At 50.5% G+C, this 18,163-nt stretch overlaps 8 protein-coding genes across 8 annotated transcripts, besides 1 other annotated feature; 3 read left to right on the top strand and 5 right to left on the bottom strand.

The window, feature by feature from the left end:
• Positions 1-18,163: part of a sequence feature (contig 1.61 483..865047(-1)) that runs on past both edges of the window.
• Positions 135-1,170, top strand: mde1 (methylthioribulose 1-phosphate dehydratase MDE1). The gene is made up of 3 exons (XM_656105.2): positions 135-440; positions 512-987; positions 1,039-1,170. The coding sequence occupies exons 1-3, from the start codon at positions 306-308 to the stop codon at positions 1,148-1,150; spliced, it is 723 nt and encodes a 240-aa protein (XP_661197.1). The 5' UTR covers positions 135-305; the 3' UTR covers positions 1,151-1,170.
• Positions 1,655-3,834, top strand: ANIA_03594 (sorting nexin 1; the record flags this gene model as incomplete). The annotated part of the gene is made up of 6 exons (XM_656106.2): positions 1,655-1,688; positions 1,750-1,911; positions 1,997-2,349; positions 2,406-2,786; positions 2,837-3,439; positions 3,494-3,834. 6 exons carry the CDS (start codon positions 1,655-1,657, stop codon positions 3,644-3,646), a joined length of 1,686 nt encoding a protein of 561 aa, XP_661198.1. The 3' UTR covers positions 3,647-3,834.
• ANIA_03595 (mitochondrial 54S ribosomal protein bL31m) lies at positions 3,970-4,584 on the bottom strand (the record flags this gene model as incomplete). Its single annotated transcript, XM_656107.2, has 1 exon — positions 3,970-4,584. Exon 1 carries the CDS (start codon positions 4,453-4,455, stop codon positions 3,970-3,972), a length of 486 nt encoding a protein of 161 aa, XP_661199.1. The 5' UTR covers positions 4,456-4,584.
• ANIA_03596 (flavin reductase family protein) lies at positions 4,827-5,988 on the top strand (the record flags this gene model as incomplete). Its single annotated transcript, XM_656108.2, has 2 exons — positions 4,827-4,887; positions 4,938-5,988. 2 exons carry the CDS (start codon positions 4,827-4,829, stop codon positions 5,834-5,836), a joined length of 960 nt encoding a protein of 319 aa, XP_661200.1. The 3' UTR covers positions 5,837-5,988.
• On the bottom strand, positions 6,236-9,348 carry ANIA_03597 (protein acrB; the record flags this gene model as incomplete). Its single annotated transcript, XM_050611497.1, has 3 exons — positions 6,236-7,551; positions 7,615-8,311; positions 8,371-9,348. 3 exons carry the CDS (start codon positions 9,346-9,348, stop codon positions 6,236-6,238), a joined length of 2,991 nt encoding a protein of 996 aa, XP_050467523.1.
• On the bottom strand, positions 12,447-13,212 carry ANIA_03598 (peptidylprolyl isomerase fprA). The gene is made up of 4 exons (XM_050611496.1): positions 12,939-13,212; positions 12,851-12,871; positions 12,690-12,731; positions 12,447-12,639 (listed from the first exon to the last, which is right to left on the bottom strand). Exons 1-4 carry the CDS (start codon positions 13,172-13,174, stop codon positions 12,612-12,614), a joined length of 327 nt encoding a protein of 108 aa, XP_050467522.1. The 5' UTR covers positions 13,175-13,212; the 3' UTR covers positions 12,447-12,611.
• On the bottom strand, positions 13,606-14,788 carry ANIA_03599 (thioesterase family protein; the record flags this gene model as incomplete). The annotated part of the gene is made up of 4 exons (XM_050611495.1): positions 14,407-14,788; positions 14,313-14,316; positions 14,030-14,199; positions 13,606-13,962 (listed from the first exon to the last, which is right to left on the bottom strand). Exons 1-4 carry the CDS (start codon positions 14,758-14,760, stop codon positions 13,606-13,608), a joined length of 885 nt encoding a protein of 294 aa, XP_050467521.1. The 5' UTR covers positions 14,761-14,788.
• Positions 15,697-17,374, bottom strand: ANIA_03600 (class I SAM-dependent methyltransferase). The gene has a single exon (XM_656112.2). The coding sequence runs from the start codon at positions 17,105-17,107 to the stop codon at positions 15,890-15,892; it is 1,218 nt and encodes a 405-aa protein (XP_661204.2). The 5' UTR covers positions 17,108-17,374; the 3' UTR covers positions 15,697-15,889.

Here is an 18,163-nt window from a genome sequence, read left to right as displayed (position 1 = left end):
TGCTTTACTAACCTTCGGCAAGCAAGAAAGGTGGACGAATTGAGCACTGCAATTGGTCAGCTTGATGATGTTAAGGCGACAAGTGGGGTCCAGATTTGCAATCGCCGACAATTTTTGTAGTGGCACTCTGTATAACCCCTCCACCCCTCACTCACCTCGTCACATCCTCAAACAGTTCCCTCATCAGAGTCAGCACCTGCCAGGGTAGAAGGCCAGCTTGTTCTTTTGCGAATTTCCCTGCGACGTACAGCCATATCAAATCGTCAGCATCTCACTATACCCGCACCAATCGGCCTCGCATCACCATGTCCCAGGGACTTCAGCAACAGAACAACGACCACCTGGTCCAATCGGACGACCCAGAGCACCCGGCTAACCTCATCCCTGAGCTCTGCCGTAAATTCTACAACTGGGGCTGGGTTACGGGAACTGGCGGTGGTGTAAGTGCCTGTCGCATTTCGAATGCGCCCCGGCTTCTTTTCCAATACACCTCACTGACTATTTTACCCAGACCTCCATTCGCCGCGGAGAGCATATTTTTATCGCCCCTTCTGGTGTACAGAAGGAATTGATGCAACCACACAACATCTTCGTTTTGCAGTACCCCACGCCCAAATACCCCCCCTCCGAGCGCAAGTACATCCGTAAGCCTCTCGATCTGAAACCCTCCGCTTGTACCCCGCTGTTCCTCGCCGCATTTGAGCGCGGCGCTGGCTGCTGCATTCACACACATTCCCAGTGGGCGGTCCTGGTGACCCTCCTGGTTGAGCGCGAGAAGGGACCCGAGGGCTGCTTTGAGATCAGCAACATCGAGCAGATCAAGGGTATACCCAAGGGCCCAGGCAAGGGAATGCTAGGGTACTTTGATACCCTTAGGATTCCGATCATTGACAACACTGCTTTTGAGGAGGACCTTACGGGAAGCCTGGAGAAGGCCATGGATGCCTACCCAGATACCTATGCTGTGCTCGTGAGAAGACATGGAATGTGAGTTCCTCCCAAACCACATTCGTGTTAAATATGCTAATGTGCTTATAGCTACGTATGGGGTGACAATGTGGCGAAGGCGAAGACCCAATGTGAGAGTCTGGATTATCTGTTTCAGCTTGCTGTAGAGATGCATAAGCTTGGTATTCCATGGGTCAAATAGATGGGGAAGGATCTACCACCTTAGCAGAACTTTCATGGAGCTATGAGGCGAAGATGGTTGTTGCGGTCATTCTGTAGTGATTATATAGAGTTCCAGGGGCTGATGATATCATGTTTCAAGCATAGCTATGCGCCGCGATAAATATATACAGCTCGAGACCAGATTGAGCACCTGATACAATTAAGAATCCTGTGCTTAAATATAAGTTTCGCCGTTTTCTTAAAAACGACGTTTACAAATATATACAGGAACCTAAATCTGATTCAGTATTGCGTTTCGCCGAGTAGAATGTAGAAATGATGATGCCTTAAAGCTAAGCGGGGAAGCCTGCTAGCTTCAGTGCGGGCGGTGTTGAACCAATCTGGCCTGCTTGGAATCTCCGACTCTCCAACTTCCATCCCGCACAGCTTCCAATCGCTTCCTATCCTGATCATACAGTTGGTTGAGTTCTTGATTAATTAGATTTGTACTATATACCATTCGAATTACCAGTTCCAGTCAGTCATGGACTTGGACGGCGGTGACTCTCCATGGGGCGGTTAGTACGAAGCAGTCACCGTACAGTCGCATCATCATAGCTAACCGGACATGGCATGCAGATGTGCCCTCGCAATCGACTAACAACCTCGCTGCGTCTCAGTCGGAAACTGAGGGAACAGGTGCATTCCCACCGAGTCTAACTCTGATGTGCGGGCTCATGCTAACTCCCACGCTGCGCAGCCCAAGACCAATCAACACAGCAAGAGACACCCCGTTCGACCGTACGACGAGGGCCCCGAGGCAGGGGCAAAATCGCGGCACAAGTAACAAAACTTGAAGCGGTTGACGACACGATTGATCCGCTAGGTCCTCTCGGTGATAAGCCTGCTGAAAACAGCCCGACAGGCCTTGAACAAGCCCCCGTACCACCCCAGAAGGAGGCTTTTGCAAGCCGAAATGTGCGCCCGGCATCCACCACATCCCAAACATCCAGCGGGGCTGGAATGATGGATTCAGTGAATCTGGAAGAGGATGGTACGGGCTTTCGGAACCCTCCACCAGTGCAGCCGCCAAGTGATGTAGAAGCCTCGAAGAGACAACAGCAGCCGAGCGTCAGCGTGGAGAAAGCTGCCCACCCGACTTTTGAAATCTCCGTCGGTGATCCGCACAAGGTTGGCGATTTGACCAGTAGTCACATCGTGTACCAGGTTAGGACCAAGGTAGGCTGTTGTCTCCAGTTAGGGATCTAGGAGACGCGGCGCTGACTTTGTCGCAGACAACTTCGAAAGCTTATCGGCAGCCTGAATTTACCGTGAGCCGGCGATACCGCGATTTCCTGTGGCTCTATAACTCCTTGCACAGTAACAATCCCGGCGTGGTTGTGCCTCCTCCGCCCGAAAAGCAAGCGGTGGGCCGATTTGATACCAACTTCGTGGAATCGCGAAGAGCAGCCCTGGAGCGCATGCTTAATAAAATTGCCGCTCATCCTATACTCCAACATGATGGCGACCTCAAAATCTTCCTTGAGAGTGAGGCTTTCAACGTGGACATCAAGAACAAGGAGAACAGGGAGCCAGATCTGGGTCAAAGCAAGGGTATGTTTAGCTCGTTTGGAATCAGCGTGGGTGGAGGCGGAAAATTCATCGAGCATGACGACGTGAGCATCCCAGATCCCGTATTCGTGAGATTATGCTAACCATGTTAAAGTGGTTTCACGACCGAAAGATTTACCTGGATGCGCTTGAGAATCAACTGAAGTCGTTGATGAAGGCCATCGATACAGTTGTAGCTCAGCGAAAAGGACTGTCAGAGGCTGCTGGCGAGTTCTCGACCTCAATACAATCCTTAGCTGCCGTTGAGTTGTCTCCTCTTCTCTCAGGACCTTTATACGGTCTATCGGACCTTCAACTACGCATCAAAGAATTGTACGACCGTCAAGCGCAGCAGGATGTGTTGACCCTAGGAATCACAATCGATGAATATCTTCGCCTGATCGGTAGCGTCAAAACAGCATTCTCACAACGGCAAAAAGCCTACCACAGCTGGCACGCAGCCGAATCAGAACTACAGAAACGCAAACACAGTCAGGAGAAGCTCCTCCGACAAGGCAAATCGCAACAAGATCGTCTTAACCAAGCCAATGCAGACGTGGCCGACGCGGAAAGAAGAGTGCACCAGGCTAGGCTGCTGTTTGAAGACATGGGCAGATTGATGCGAAACGAGCTGCAGAGATTTGAGAAGGAGAAGGTGGAAGACTTCAAGTCTGGCGTGGAAACTTTTTTGGAGAGTGCCGTAGAGGCTCAGAAGGAGGTTAGTGAACCCCAAACACTAAAGAAACAATGCAGACTTGACTAATTTGCGCAGTTGATCGAGTTATGGGAAACATTCCTGCTGCAGTTGGACGCGGGCGAGGACGGCAATCCGTTCTATCCGCCTGCGGGTGAGCATAACGCCTCTGCAGAGTCGGCACCAGGAGCTCCTTCTGAAAGCACTGTATCAACAGCTGAAGCGGCGTAAGGTCGTTTTATTCCATGTTCTGTAAAGAGGCGAGCAGCAGATATCCCTTATTGTTTATTCCTGTTTCTTGTGTGTAAGCTATAATAAACTTTATGTTATGGCAAATTCTGGGCGTGCAATCGACCTTCGCTCCATAGTCGTGATCCTCCTTAAGTTCAAATTGCTCAATGCAAAATACATCACACCCAATGGCAGCAAGGCGTCGAACCTGATATGAGTTCTGAGAATGCTATAATACTGTACAAAATTCTAGAATACAATCCAGCCGCAGAGAAAGCAAAGGAATCTTCTTTGGGTACTACCCAGACACCCCAATCATATATCTATTTCTTCTTCCCACTCTCAACCTCCTCCTGCCCAAACGAACTGATCAAATCCAACAGATTATCGTCCTCCTCCTCAGCCTCCTTCTGCGCAGCTTTTCTTGCATCCTCCTTATCCTTATCGCCTCCCGCAGCCGCACTGTCTTCGGGCGCCGCAGTAGCATCCCAGTTCCGTCCAAACTTCGCTCGGAAAGCAGCTAGACGCCCTGCCTCGTCGTCTTCCACGCTCTTCAGCTTACTGCTGCTCGGATTCCACATGATCGAGTTGCGAGTATCCCTAGTTGATCTGTACACGGGCAAAGGGGAGGTTGTGCGATGAGTGAATGTGCTCCCGTCGGAAAGAGTGATGAGTTGTGTGAATGTGTAGGGGCGCTTCGGGCGGCGGAGGAGGGTTGCATGCCGGCATTGTGTACAGATGAAAGTTGTTGTTCCTTGTGAGATGAGAGGTGAGGCCGCGGTGCGGCGGAGGGTAGTGTGGAGAGACATTGAAGTTGTGGTATTCGGTCGACCACGTTCAATTTAGGAAGGAATTCGTCACGAGTGAGACTGGCTCGAGTGTGTGGAATCGAAGTGCCTGAGCTCGAGACCGTCCCTATGCGATTGGACTGAGTCTGCTTTGCAGTTGAATGCTTGAATGGATAATCTCTAGACAAATTTGGTTGGAATTTCAGCTTATATAAGCATCGTCCCGAACAACTTCTTCGGAGCGCATACTACCTCCGAGATAGCACTACCTAGATATGACGCAGGCAGGATGGTAATGTGATCTAGTTTCATTGCTTTCTCATGATGTCTGTTGACCATATAAACTGGTTAATCTATAACGTTGTGATCGCACTCTTGTTTATGTTGTCGGGATGAAGCTCCTTCACTCCCAAGCTTCGCTAGCTGTCTCTCGGAACTTGAGAGCAGGTATAGGTTTGTCCACGCCTGTACTTGAGAATGAGATCAACTAAACCTACAAATAGGAAGTCGTTATATTGATGCTCACTCATATGCATCATTACTGCCTCGACATCCACCACAGCAGTTACCCCACCGAAGCCTTACCACCAAGGCGTCTATAAATCCGACTACCGCAACCCCATCATCGACAACCACTACTGCCACCAACCAGCAAGATGTCCAATCCTCCCTATCAACGCAAATACGCCTCCTCATGCGCCGAATTCCATACCCCGTTGCCATAATCACCTCCACCGACCCCAATCCATCTCCACCACCAACACATTCATCACCCACAGTCAAAACCTCTCAGTTCACCTCCCGCTTCCGAGGCATGACAGTCTCCTCTTTCAACACTGTAACCCTAACGCCGCACCCTGTGATCTCGTTTAACGTGCGTCGACCCTCTGAAACACTGCATGCGCTTATATCATCCGGTCGATTTCTTGTACATTTGCTCGCAACGGACCTAGCGACTGCGAGTCTGGCGCGGGACTTTGCGCGGGGGAACCAGAATCTTGCGCTGGAAGAAGGCATGTTCGAATTCGTGGGTGTTGCGCCTTCGTCAGTTTCTGATAGTGAGACCGGTACGGAGGCTCTTGGTACTAAGGAAGGTCCTACAATACTGCCTTTACCGATGCTTCGAAGGAAGGGTAGAGAGGCCACTCTATCTACATATGCGCCCGAAACCGGATCCTCTAGACTGGAATCCAGCTTCTTCCCATTCATATTTGAGTGTCGACTTCTCCCAGAGAGCGTGGTCGATGTATACGATCATACTATTGTTGTTGGGAAGATTGTTCGGGCAATCACTAGCCTGAACACGAGCTCGACCTCCGACTCTGCTGAGATTCCATCGGAGGATTTATGTCTGACGTATGCGAACACGAAGTTTTGGGAGATGGGGAAGGAGGTGGTATAAATGTAACAATATGTTTTTGGGTCTAGAACATCTGGATGTCGGTCGAGGCTATGAACGCAATGTACTATATATAGATATTCTTTGGGACTACATGATGAGCAGAGCTACTCTTAACTACTAGGATAGACAGATGAATAAGAAGAATGTGTATGTAGCGACGCCAGAACCAAAATCTTTTTTCTTTCGGCAAAATATAAGATGTGACTCTACACGACGAGCACAAGATCTATACTATAGACCGTTGGCGACGGCAAACTATATAACCAGTCACTACACGGACATTCCGAACCATGTCCGAGGACCAAATATGGACATATGGGCAGGCGAGTAAGGATCAATCTCCAATGCTTTTGTCGTCACTGCAGACGGCTGAGTTGGCTGGCTGGCAAGCAGTTCCGTTTAGTTTCCCTTTCCACGGGCAGAGCTAGGACTGCCACTACCACTACCACTTCCTCCGCTTCCGCCACTGCCGGTTCCACTTGCGCGACTGGCGGCTCGCTGGAAAGGACTGGAGATAGGACGTAGGCCAGATGGACCGTTGAGCGGGGTGCTGTCAGATCCCGAACCGCGTCGTTTCTCGTTACCGAGCTCGAAAGGATCAACGCCAAAGGGGACACGGCGGGCCGTTATCGCGTCCGGGAACTCAGAGCCATAGAGGCTGCTGCGTGCGGAGCGGTTGGAGAACGAACGGTCGCGGTAGACAAAGTCCGGGTCAAGGAAGGATGCCGCGTTACCAAATGGCGAGCTGGAGAAAGGCTGGTAGGATGGAGCGGCGATTGGACTAGTCGGATGAGACGGAGCAGTTCCAATTGGCGAAGCATAGTGCTGCAGAGGACTAGACTTGAGCGGCGGAAAGCTCTGTCCTAGTAGCGAGCGGTGGCTTGGCATATTTGACGCCAATGTGCCCAAGGGCACGCTGGGCGCGTCGGCAAACGTACTAGTACCGGGCAGCTCGCCTTCGGGTGTTAGCGGAGCGGGCTCCATGAGCAACTGCTGCTGGAGGGCTTGTTCGACGGCGGTACACTGTTGCCACAATTGACTGGTGCGCAGCTGATAATCCTGCACTGATTGACTGATGCTCGCGAATTGTTCGTTGAAACTTTGCTCCAACTTCGACTGATCTTGTTCCCGGGCAAACTGCTCTGCAGCGCGGCGCTCTCGCTCATTGAGACCCTGTGCGTTGGCCGAGATGATCCGTTCGTACTGCTCATTCACTCTGGTTCGGCGACCCTGCAGACGTTCGCGCCGTTGCGTGGTAGAGTTCAACTCGGATTCCAATGAAGATAACTCGCGAGCATTGGCGGTACGCGTGGCAGCAATCTCTGCCTTGGCGGATTTGAGGAGCTCCAATTCACGTTCGTACTTTGCCTTCTGTTCAACCCACTCCTGATACTCATCGTCAGGAACATTACCCAAGTTATCGATCTGGTTGTCCAGAGCGGCGGTAGCCTCTTCAGTTTGTCGAATGTTCCTTTCCAATTGAAGAGAGCGTTGCTTCTGCCTGTTTTCATCCGTGCCGCTCTGAAGACGATTGGTGTAATTGTCCAGCTCCTTCTTGATCTTAGAAATAGCAAGCTTGTGGTCATTTTTGGCCTTTCGGAGTCGAGCACGCTTTTCGTTCAGTTTCGCCTCAGCATTGATGATCGAGTTCTTCAGCGTGGTTGTTGGGGAGGATGGTCGATATGAGGGTTGCGGAGGGGCCGGCACCGAATTGGCTATGGAAGGCACAAATTAGACCACATCGAGACGAATCGGAAACCATAGAACGAATATCTTACCTTGTTCTGCATCATTGGCCGCAGGGGTCTTGACACTCATGGCGCAGATTTCCTCATCCGTATCGCATTTAACAAAAGAGCAAGTATACGCGCAATTGGGTGCAAGACCTGATATCTCGCCTCGCCAATAGATTGTATTAGACGCTTTTGAAGGATCATGCTCTTTAGTGATGACCACCGTTGCCCATGGCGCACCATTGACGCAGACGTAAAACGGCTCCGCATCCTCGCTGCTCACACGGCCTGCTTCGCAGACACCTGACGCGGAATGGTCGTCCGAAGACGCAAAATCCCCAGCTGCAAACTTAATCGTCGAGCTATCCACATACGTAATCCAAACAAGTCCATCGTCCAAAGAAACGCCTTGAAGATCGTCCTCCGTCGTAGCAAGTCCTCTAGCAGTTTTTGACAAGGCCCTAGAATGTTCATACTCCCTCATGACCGTGACTTTTGTGCTTGCCAGTGCAGCCCAAAAAGGTTGCCGGCTCCTGACTTGATTTGCCTGCCTTCGTCGTTTTTTTGCCGATATCAAACGATCCCTGCCGTCCTTATGCGCGGCAGTGATAATCTGCCCGTCGGGGCCATAGGATAGGAAGAAACGCTGGCCGCGGATTCGAACGCCGAGTCGATCTGGGTTTGTGAGCCGGCAGACGCTTCTGTATCCACGCGTTTGCCTGATCGTGATGGGGCCGGGGTCCTATTTTTAGTCATCGATCGCCTCGCCATCGCAGTACCCGCCTGGGCCAGAATATGTACAGCAAGCAGGCTCCGGATCCAACTCGGGGATGATTGCGATTCGGTGCGCTTGAATTCGGCGGGCATGAGGTAAGAATAATGCGACAGTAAATCGGGGCTAATGATTTTTGCTGAAACAAGATGGCCGACGACAAAATCCTGTATTCCTTTGCTGCGTATGAGATGCAGAATCAGAACAATACCGACGCAGAGCGCATTGACACCACCATTTTTCCCTGCACCTCCACCGCCCAGAGTGATGGCAACCTGGACATGGGCTAAATCGAGAGCAAAATTCTGGGCCCACGTCCACATAAAGAGGCCCCATACAAGCAGGCAGAAACCATCCATTGCAATCATGGTACCGAGCGAGGGGGTTCCGGCGGGTCCCTGGAAAATATCGAAGTTGGAGGTGAAGGATCCAGAAGCGGTGCCGCTGGGAGGCATAAATGTCAAGGACGCAAACAAGAATTGAACCAAAGTGAGAACCATAGGCGGGAGCTGAAGCAGAAAGATCAAGATGGCGATAGTGTCGTACATTGGACACGATCGGAGAATGGTGGATGCCAGCTGGAACGGATTCACCGACGCATTCGAAGTTGTCCTCTTGGTCCCAGTGACCGACTTATCCGTACGACGTGAAGCCGGCCCGGCGAGTCCACCATTCGGCGACACGCCACCATTCGTCTGCCCGTAAGACATGTCTGCATTTCCCTTCGCATATCCGCCCGGATAACCACGTCCGTTGGTGTCCGCTTTCAAGCTATCGACCGGTCCGTTAGATTTGGCTGCGGCTGCTGCGATCGATTGGTCTCCAGAACGATGCGATGGCCAGTCGACCTGCGAAGACGGTCCAGTTTCGGATCCAGCAGTACCGTTGTATGTTGCGTTTAAATGCCCACTTGACTTTTGTTTGCTTGGCTTCTTCCCAGAACCGCCGCCGCCATGGTCTTGTCGATTGCTATGACTCTTCCTAGCCGTAGCCGATGAACGTGGCATGGACGAGGGAACCCAACACCCAGGTCCGAGTCGGCTTGGCGGATAGCAGCCAAGGACTTGGACCAGGTGGAAATGAAGTCGATGGCAGTTCCAAAAAAAGTTCGCGGGAAAGGGCGGAAGGGAGTTTGGAAAAGACTGGATTCGAGGCCAGGGTCTCTGCAGTTAAAATGAATGAATGACAAAAAGGGAGAAACGTAAGAAACAAGTAGATATGAGAATACACAGAGCAAAGAGGGGAAGAATTCGAATAATAAGATAGAGGGGGAGAGTGAAGGGGATAAGACGTGGCGTGGGGGAGTGTAGAGGCGGGAAGAAGGAGAGGAAGAGACGACCTGGTTCGAAAAAGACGAAACGACCTAAAGATTGGAAACATCCTCAAAATTGCCTAAGGCAGAAACTTTATGGCCTGACATTACAGGCAGCTACTGTCAAGCAGTCGTGAACGCGCAGGCAGCCTGGTTCCGGTAGCTCCCACTACAGTTTATTTTTAGATCATAGGGACAGGAGGGCAGATATAAGTCTGACTCCATTCATATATCATCATTTTTTGCTATCGAGACCAGCTTTTCTGCGGAAGTGCGTCAGGGTATTTGACTATGACCACTAGACGTAGTTGATGTAGAGGCTAACACTTGGCTCCTGCGACGGTCAATCATTCCGTTTTCCCGCCGATGGCGTCCTTGGCTAAATGCTAACCGTCATTTCTGTCTTTTCAGGAATGCTCTCAACGACGGTACGTGTATAAAGCAATGCAGCTCATACCCGAGCTAGTTGATCGAAGGCCGACAAACTAAGATCATGCCATATCGGCTCCGGCCGCTTGTCCCACTTGGCTTAAGAAGGCGAAAACCTACGGAGTATATTGTGTGACGCACTTTATCTCAATGCCTCTTCAGCAACATTTCCCAAACAACTGGGCGCGTACTTCGCATGCTCAAGTCCGTTATCTGTCTGGAGTACAGGTTTAACCTCTTGCAGAGACTATCTACGATAAACCAACATCGAATCGTTCACCGCAACAAATATTCGTGGCTGAGAGGCAAAAGCCCCAATCATGCCCTCCAGTCCTGCAAGACTCGTAAGCTGAATATGAAGAGTGTGATTGCCCTGAAGCCTGCCTGTTATAGGCTGATCAGTCAACGACCTGCGGTTCCAGTAACCTTACCAATGATGAACTTTTACCATCTGCGGCGCACAATTGGCGGTTCATCATGCAGCATTTTTCTCCCCGCTTACCCCAATATTGTTCAAGTTGTAGGGCTACGAGAGGAAGGCCCGCCGATCTTGTCACTAGCCGGCTGGCTTGGAGGGCGGGGTCAAGATATGGAGTATCATTGTAAAAGGGCTAGAGGCCAAGCTGGATAGGAATACTTCCTGAAGACTGTACAAATGTATATCCCCGGTTAGTGCCAAGTAGCGTGGATACATGGCCGAAATCGCGGCACCATCTATAGGCAGCGGCCACAGTCCAGTGACGTTTTGACGGGATAAGCTCAAATCAACTTCGCATGCAAGACACCGGACGGGGCCGCCAGCTTGTCGTTTGAGATCCATTCCAGGGAGATCGCGTGCTGCAATCAGGGAGATCTACTGTGAGTTCGACTAGAGAGGAACGTTGCCGGTGATAACAGCTATCGATAACACTTCTCTTTGAATAAAGAGTGCAGTTTCTCGGATATGGCCCGTTCGATTTACCTGCAGTCTGTCAGACTGTATCCTTGTCCTAATACGTCTCTTTGCTGGACAAGCTGGACTTGGCCAGCACCAAAATGGATGATCGACCAGTGCGGTCCAACCGGGGCATTTTGTGTTGGCATATCTGCCCCGCAAGCTTGTCAGATGATACGGATTCATTCAAGCTCATTTGTCGTCCACTCATCCTGCCCACCCGCTTTTGTTGGAGACTCAGGTATAGGTAGTAAGCTGCTGCTGGAGCCTATCGACACAGCCCACGAAGGAATCCATTGCAAAATTGGACGGGGTTCTTCAAAAGGTGAAGCACAGCTCGCGATTTTGAGTTATCGGTTATCGTTTTGGCCCTCGGACAAGCAAAAAAAAAAAAAAAGGCTGAAAACGTGTCGGTGGCTGGTGTTGAAGTATGGAGGATCCAGAACCAGGGTGACCCAAAATTTGGAAAGGGAAAGTTCCCTCATGCGGGTTCAGGCTTTTGGCACTAAACCAGGCTAAACGGTCGATCCTTTTCCGTCCACTTGCTTGGCAGTTAGAAAGACCCTGACCCTGGTTTCGACTTGCGGGTCACGTTTGAGGGGTCGCGTCCTCAAAAGTCAAGACCTTTACAATGGTGAAAAAAAGTTGGTCTGCAAACTGGAAGTTACAATGGACATTATAATTCTCCCTATCCAATATGGCCACCAGGCTGATGACTCGCTGCGATATCCACCTAGTTCTGGATTTTCTGACCTTGGCCAGGGCCTTTTACTGCTTTAAGGCTTAGTACGGCGCTAGTCGATCCAACTTTCCGCAGAAGCAAAGAAAGCCGGCCAGCCACCGGTCTTTCGGCCGCCCTATCGACCTCGGCCGTGGAATCGTGAGCTCGTGTTCGGGTCCGTGACAGTGTATACTGGAATCGACTCGGGCTTGTCAGAGCTCAGCAGCAGGTGACACGTATTTTTTATTCCTGAGCCCTGGCGATCGTGAAATATACCGATATGCTTGGAAAGGAAGGCGACAGCGCCGGGTGCGCTTTGCATCTGCTGGTGAAAGCTACAGAGGGAAAATTTAGAATTTTTTACCTTACTGTATGTAGAGGTATAGGCAGAGGATGAGTGTGAGCGCTTACACATTTGCTTAGTAAACACTCACCCAGGCTTCTAACGAACCTATACACGGTTATATGGAGTCTCCCAGGTTTTCACATCTATCAAGCCGTCGCAATGCAGTGGAATCCATTGACGGTTTTGTGGACTGCTTGGCAGGCTTTTCATTTAAATCTACTCCACTGATACAGAAGCCCAAGCGAATTCGCCGGCGTCCGTCTTCACCTGACTAGACAAATGGTCGTCTTCGCGACTGGATATCTGGGAGGGCATATTGCAAAACTTATTTGGGAAGAACTACGTGCCTACAGGTTGAATTCTGCATTCGGGACCGGGTTAATTCGCTTATTAAAAGGAGCTCATGAACGCAGTCACGACATGTTCTTGTATGAACCGCCAAGTTCAAATACCACACAGACAGGCCGCCTACGCCAGACATGCCGATGTATTCTTTGCCCAGCAACAAGGCTTCGCCAAATCCAGCATTTAGTTGATCTTGAGAAGCTCAACCTCGCTACTCTGGCTGTTAACAAGTGTTCAGATGGTACAATGGAGGAGACTTACAAGGTCAGGGTAGCGTTGGGAGGAATGACGGGAGGGAAACCACTAAAGATCGCACGAATCAGCGAGAGGAAATGAAAGGGGAAAAGAGATAATGCCCGGATATCGAGCAACCCTCCATTGGGCTTCGCCGAGATAGGGTAAACAGTGTGAGTATATCTTACCGAGCGCCGTAGGCGTAATCCCTGTATATCAAAAGAATCCTTATCAACAGTTGCTCTTCCATCAAAGCACAAACAATCAAGCACTTACGGAGTACAGATCAACTTGGCCTTTTCGCCAACGCTCAGCTGGAGAACACCCTCGTCCCAGCCCTTGATGACACGGCCAACACCAATCTGGGTGACAAAGGTGCCGGGGCGATCGCGGGAGCTGTCAAATTTGCTACCGTCGGCCAGGGTTCCGGTGTAGTGGATGCTGACAGTGTCCCCGGGCTTGGGGAAATTCTTGCCGTCACCTGGAGAAATGCGCTGAACTTCGACACCCATGATGAATGTATTGATAGAAGTAGTTCTGGGGGGAGAGATGGAATGGCTGCAGAAAGAAGAGCTGGAGGGGTTTGTAAAAGCTAGCTATTGTGGGGGAGGGGTAATTGTATTTCACGTGACTTCTAGAAGCCAATCAGAAGCTCCATCTGAGACTTCGATAAGGAGTTTAGGAGTGTGTGCTCCGGAGTGCTAGTACTGAAGGTTTATGCCTAGCGGGTGTGTCTCGCCTAGGGGAAGGTTTTTGCGAAGTCTCAGTGATATCAGGTATTGTTTTGTTGGTGGCACGAGGCAGCATGGGTAAGCGTGTATGGTAGTACAGTTGGCACTTAGCCTCAAATAAAATAAGTTCTCTTCACAATTGATTAGACGTATACATACCCTGAATTTCTATATTATACCTTTATCGAGTCCTTCCGCTGCGACAAAGCGTTCTAGTTCTTCGCAGACCCCATATCCTCAACAGCATCCTCCCGATCCCAGCTCTCAACCTCCAACTTTCTCACTCTCGCCTCGATATCCAAGATCCGCTGCTGCCAGTGCCTCTTCGCTTGTTCTTGAAGCTCCCAAGTGTCCTTGAGCTGCTTCATAAGCCACGGTGGGATAGCTGCCTTCTTACCTATTTTGTAATCGTACGTGACGAGATCCTCATGGACGCGGGCGGCAGGGCGCTGGCGCGCTTCAGAAAGGATCATAGCTTGAAGATGGAAGGCAAACTGCGACGAGTGCGAAGCTGAGGGGTCGTGTACGAGTTTATGGTAGACAGTCACCTTGTCGGGGTATTGCATGGGCTGTACACAAGCCGTCAGCGAGGGGGAGTGCTGTTGATGTGGATGACAGGGTATGCATGGTACGTACGAATTTGTAGTCAATCTTGATACTACGGAGAATAATGCCTAGTCCTTTGTTGCTGACGAGGTTCATCCATTCGGTCTTATGTGCTGGGTCAATATGTAGGGCGAAGTTGTGGGTGAAGTATACGCGTGCGGTCTCGGCGTAGCGGACGTATGTGACGTTGTTGACATGTCCTATACAATTTGTTAGGGCCACGCTCTCAGAATCTCGAAGAGAGAGAAAGCAGATATACCCTTTCAGAAATCAGTCAAGACATTTCGCCAGGACAGAGTTGCAGCAGCCTTACCATGCTATCCTATTACCAGAAACCATCAACCCTGTATTAGCATGTATGTGCCTATTAAGGCTCATGAAATTCCGGTTTAATCGCATGAGCTTACCATCTCACCCCACGCAACCCTCTGCCTGAACAATCCCCTCCTTGTAGCATCCGTCAAGTATCCCTCACTACCGGCAATCAGCTCGCGCCAGTCCCTGGCGATTTGCTGCACAATATCCCCAGCCTCCTGCACCTGACGTGGCTTCAATCCAAACATCATGCATCTCCCAACGCGCCGTTTCGTCATTGTAAGCCATCGGGGGTCGATGTCGTGAGGTTTCGGCTTGGAGCTCGGGGCTTCAGGCTGGGCATTGTTCGTTTGAGGGGAGCCTGAGAGTTTGCGAATTGCTGTGGATCGTCGTGTCGCGAAAGCAGAAGCCAGCAACTGACTTCGGGAAACTGGACTGCGTATCATTATTGACGGGTTGTATGTGAGTATAGGCGGTTGAATAGCTCGATTCTCATTGAGCTTCAGCTCCAGCTGAAACCTGGGGTGCACGATCGCAACGGGGTTCGGACGGCTTGCGGTACCCCACTCAGTCCGGTGCTCGAGCGTCGAGCTTCGACATACTCCAAGATTCGAGAAACCAACTCTTATTACTCGTACAATGATGAGATCGTCCTCATAAAATACGAGATTCACGAAACGAGTCGGCTAGCCAATAGCAAAACTATTGCTGTATCTGTTGACGAGGCCAGCAGAGTAACAAGTTTGTCTGTCCTATCACGACGTCACCTCCGCTTCACGAAGCAAACATCTTGCGAGCCCGCACTGACTTCAGTCCCTCTTCGAAGAATTTCAGCTCCTACATCTCATTCTATATCTATTTTATCGAGGGCAATGACGAATCCAGAACTTCGCCGACAAGTGATCAATATATACAAAGGTCTTATTCTGATATCGGCCGGTTTGTAGGCTTCTCGCTGATTCTTGAATTATAGAGCTTCTCAATATCGGCCGCGAGTATCCTCTAGGTTATGACTACTTTAGAACCCGACTGCATCGCGCATTTGCAAGCCAAGTCCATCTCAAGAATGAAGAGGATATTCGAAAGGGAATAGCTAGGGCGGAGTTCGTGAAGAAAGGTTCGCTTTTCGGCACCCTGCTACACTCATCGCTAACTTGATTACACAGAAATTGAGACCTTGTAAGTTTTGTCCGAGTGGTCCTCTGGCTGTCCGTCTTCTGTTACATGTCAAGAGACTCTGATGAAACAATCTTGTCGTTTATATCGTATCACCATCCAAGTCTAGGATGTGTATAGGCTAACAAGTACACAGGTACTATCTAAAACGATATCGAGCGTTAAAACAGCGCTATGAAAACAAATAATGTCGATTCGCAGGTGGTATGAAGCAAGACCGTGGAAATGTACATCCGAATGAACAATAATATCAACCAAACCGAGTTGGGGTATCACCAATATGACATGAGCAATGGTTGCTGCGCTGCGCTTTTGTCGTTTCTTCTTGTCATCCTTACCAGAACACCAAATACTCCCATAGAGTCCAAACAATGCCTGTCTGTTTTTTTTTTCGAGGGCTTATTTCTTCTGACCCCACCAGGCGCTTACTTCCAAGCACTCTCCATTGGCTAGGCCTCCTTTCTGGAACAAGTCACTTATCATGGCAGTCCACCACCGGTCCCATTCGTCCCGGCTCTTGCCGCTGGCTTCCATGAGCATGGGCTCCATGCCTTCTATCATCTGAATGACAGTTAGGAGGGCCGTCCGTCGAATGGAGAGCTGATCGGGGGTCAGCTGTTTGCGAGGCCCACTGCCATCTTTTCCGCCTTCGCGCTCCCATCGTGGTTCGCCCAGAGGAATGGCGATTCGACGACTCTCGACCTTGCCTAATACATCAACTTCCGAGTTGAAAGCGAGACCGATTGTGGCACACGGCAGGGTAGTGAGTTTGCGGCGATCAAACGCCTTCCCTATCCAGGAGTTGTAGTCTTGCAGAAATTTGTTTTGAGCATTTGTGAAAGGAGTCGCGGATGAAAATGTGTACGTCGCAGTCGCCTCTGCCGTATCTTGTTCTCTTGAGGCTAACTTGCGAGCTGGTGCAGGATTGGGAAGCAGCGAGCGAAAAACCGAATCGGAATCCCAGAGTTCCAGAATCCCGCCGGACTTCAGCACTCTGAGGGGTTCGGCCAAACCTTGTGCCTGCTGCGCCGGGCTCAGGGGACACATGGCGGCATCCTTTATGAATACGAAATCGAAATAATCGTCGGGGAAGGGTAAGCGGGGTTTGCGAAGGTCGTGTCGCTTGAAGTGCCAATTGACGCCATTCTTGCGAAGATCCGGTGCGACGTTCACTATATCAATACCATAGAGAGCCACATCGCGATGCCCGCGGCGAGCGAAATAATCATGGCACATGCTCGACCAAAGACCGGAGCCGCAGGCCAGGTCTAGAACTCGCTTTGGTGGTTTGTCGGCCAGGTATGGGTTACAAAAAGGGCCACCGAACACACGCATCAGCATGAGGGAGCGCAGGATCTGACGCTGGATCTCGGGAAGGTCGCATGGTAGGGGGTAGTTATTCTCGGGGTCGCGGAGATAGGTACGGTCGCCTTGACGGATCAAAGGGTAGTTGGTGTAGTCGTTCAGGGAGGCGAGGGAGGAGGTGGATGTTGCAGCCCAGGGACCTGAGCTGGTCGCCGAATGCGTGGAATGCAGGTCTGAGCCGGAGGCTGTTGAAGACAAGTTCGTGTTGAACGGACCGGTGCCGGCCCCAAGAGCTACCGACATCATGTCCATATGAAAACAATATTCAGCGTTCTCATCGAATATGTAAAAGTAGGTCACCGAGAACCTGTGCGCATGGCAAGGGGTACGGTTCAATCGTCAAGCTCAATTCACAGAATCGCCTGAACCGTTGGCAGGGATATTCATTGTCCTGCAGACCCACCACGCGAGCACAATGAAAGCATGTATCGCTCACGGAAGACAAAGAAGAGAAGGAAGAATGATGATGATACTGAGACTGATACCGATACACTGAAGAAAAAAGAAAATGGACCCGGCGCAGGCTAGAGATAGCGGCGGGGTGAGTGGTGAGTAAGTCAGTGCACAGAGATCGAGGCCAGACCAGACGAATCCGGCAAACCCATGGAAAAGGAGTTGATCAAGATGGAGACGCCTCTCTCGGAGGGGGCAAAATACAACACTTCAGACACGCTATGCGAAATTTCGGACTTCCGGCTAAGTATGACTCCCTTTTCTTCCACAAACCATGAGTCTCCAAAGAAAGGGGCTGTGGTTCGAAATGTAATACATATGTCACTCAAGCAATTCGCCGTCTCAGCTCTCTTACTCCAGCTCTTACTTGACTGCTCAACGGCTGGAACTCTTCATCCAGGATCCTGAGGATCCTGGAGATCCTACATTATTGACGACTACCACTACTGCAGCAGAATCCCCTGGCTATTCACTGGTCGTGGTCGGTCTATTAACCGCAACTGACAAGACTCCACATCTTCATACTCGGAGTAAACCTTGCGCCCCTGCAAGCCGTCCCATACAGTCTCGGCTGCATCAGACTGTCAGAATCCAGTTTTTCATTTTACACTTTTACCACACAAAGTCACGGGCTCACATACTCTCCGAGACTGTAGTCTGACAGACACAATCGCGATTCTGGTGATTCTGGTACCTACTTTAGCGCTCTTCGAACTGGAAAAAAAATAAATAATATAATAAAAAAGAAAAGAGAGAAAAAAGCAAGAAAAGAGAAAAAATGTCCCAGCAAGATACGGGACCTCGTATTTTTCTTTTTCTTCACCCATGCAGTCCATGCATGGACTGCATGGCTAG

This window comes from Aspergillus nidulans, chromosome II (assembly GCF_000011425.1).
Source record: "Aspergillus nidulans FGSC A4 chromosome II".
NCBI classification, from domain to species: domain Eukaryota; kingdom Fungi; phylum Ascomycota; class Eurotiomycetes; order Eurotiales; family Aspergillaceae; genus Aspergillus; species Aspergillus nidulans.
This window is presented reverse-complemented; position numbering and strand designations above follow the sequence as displayed.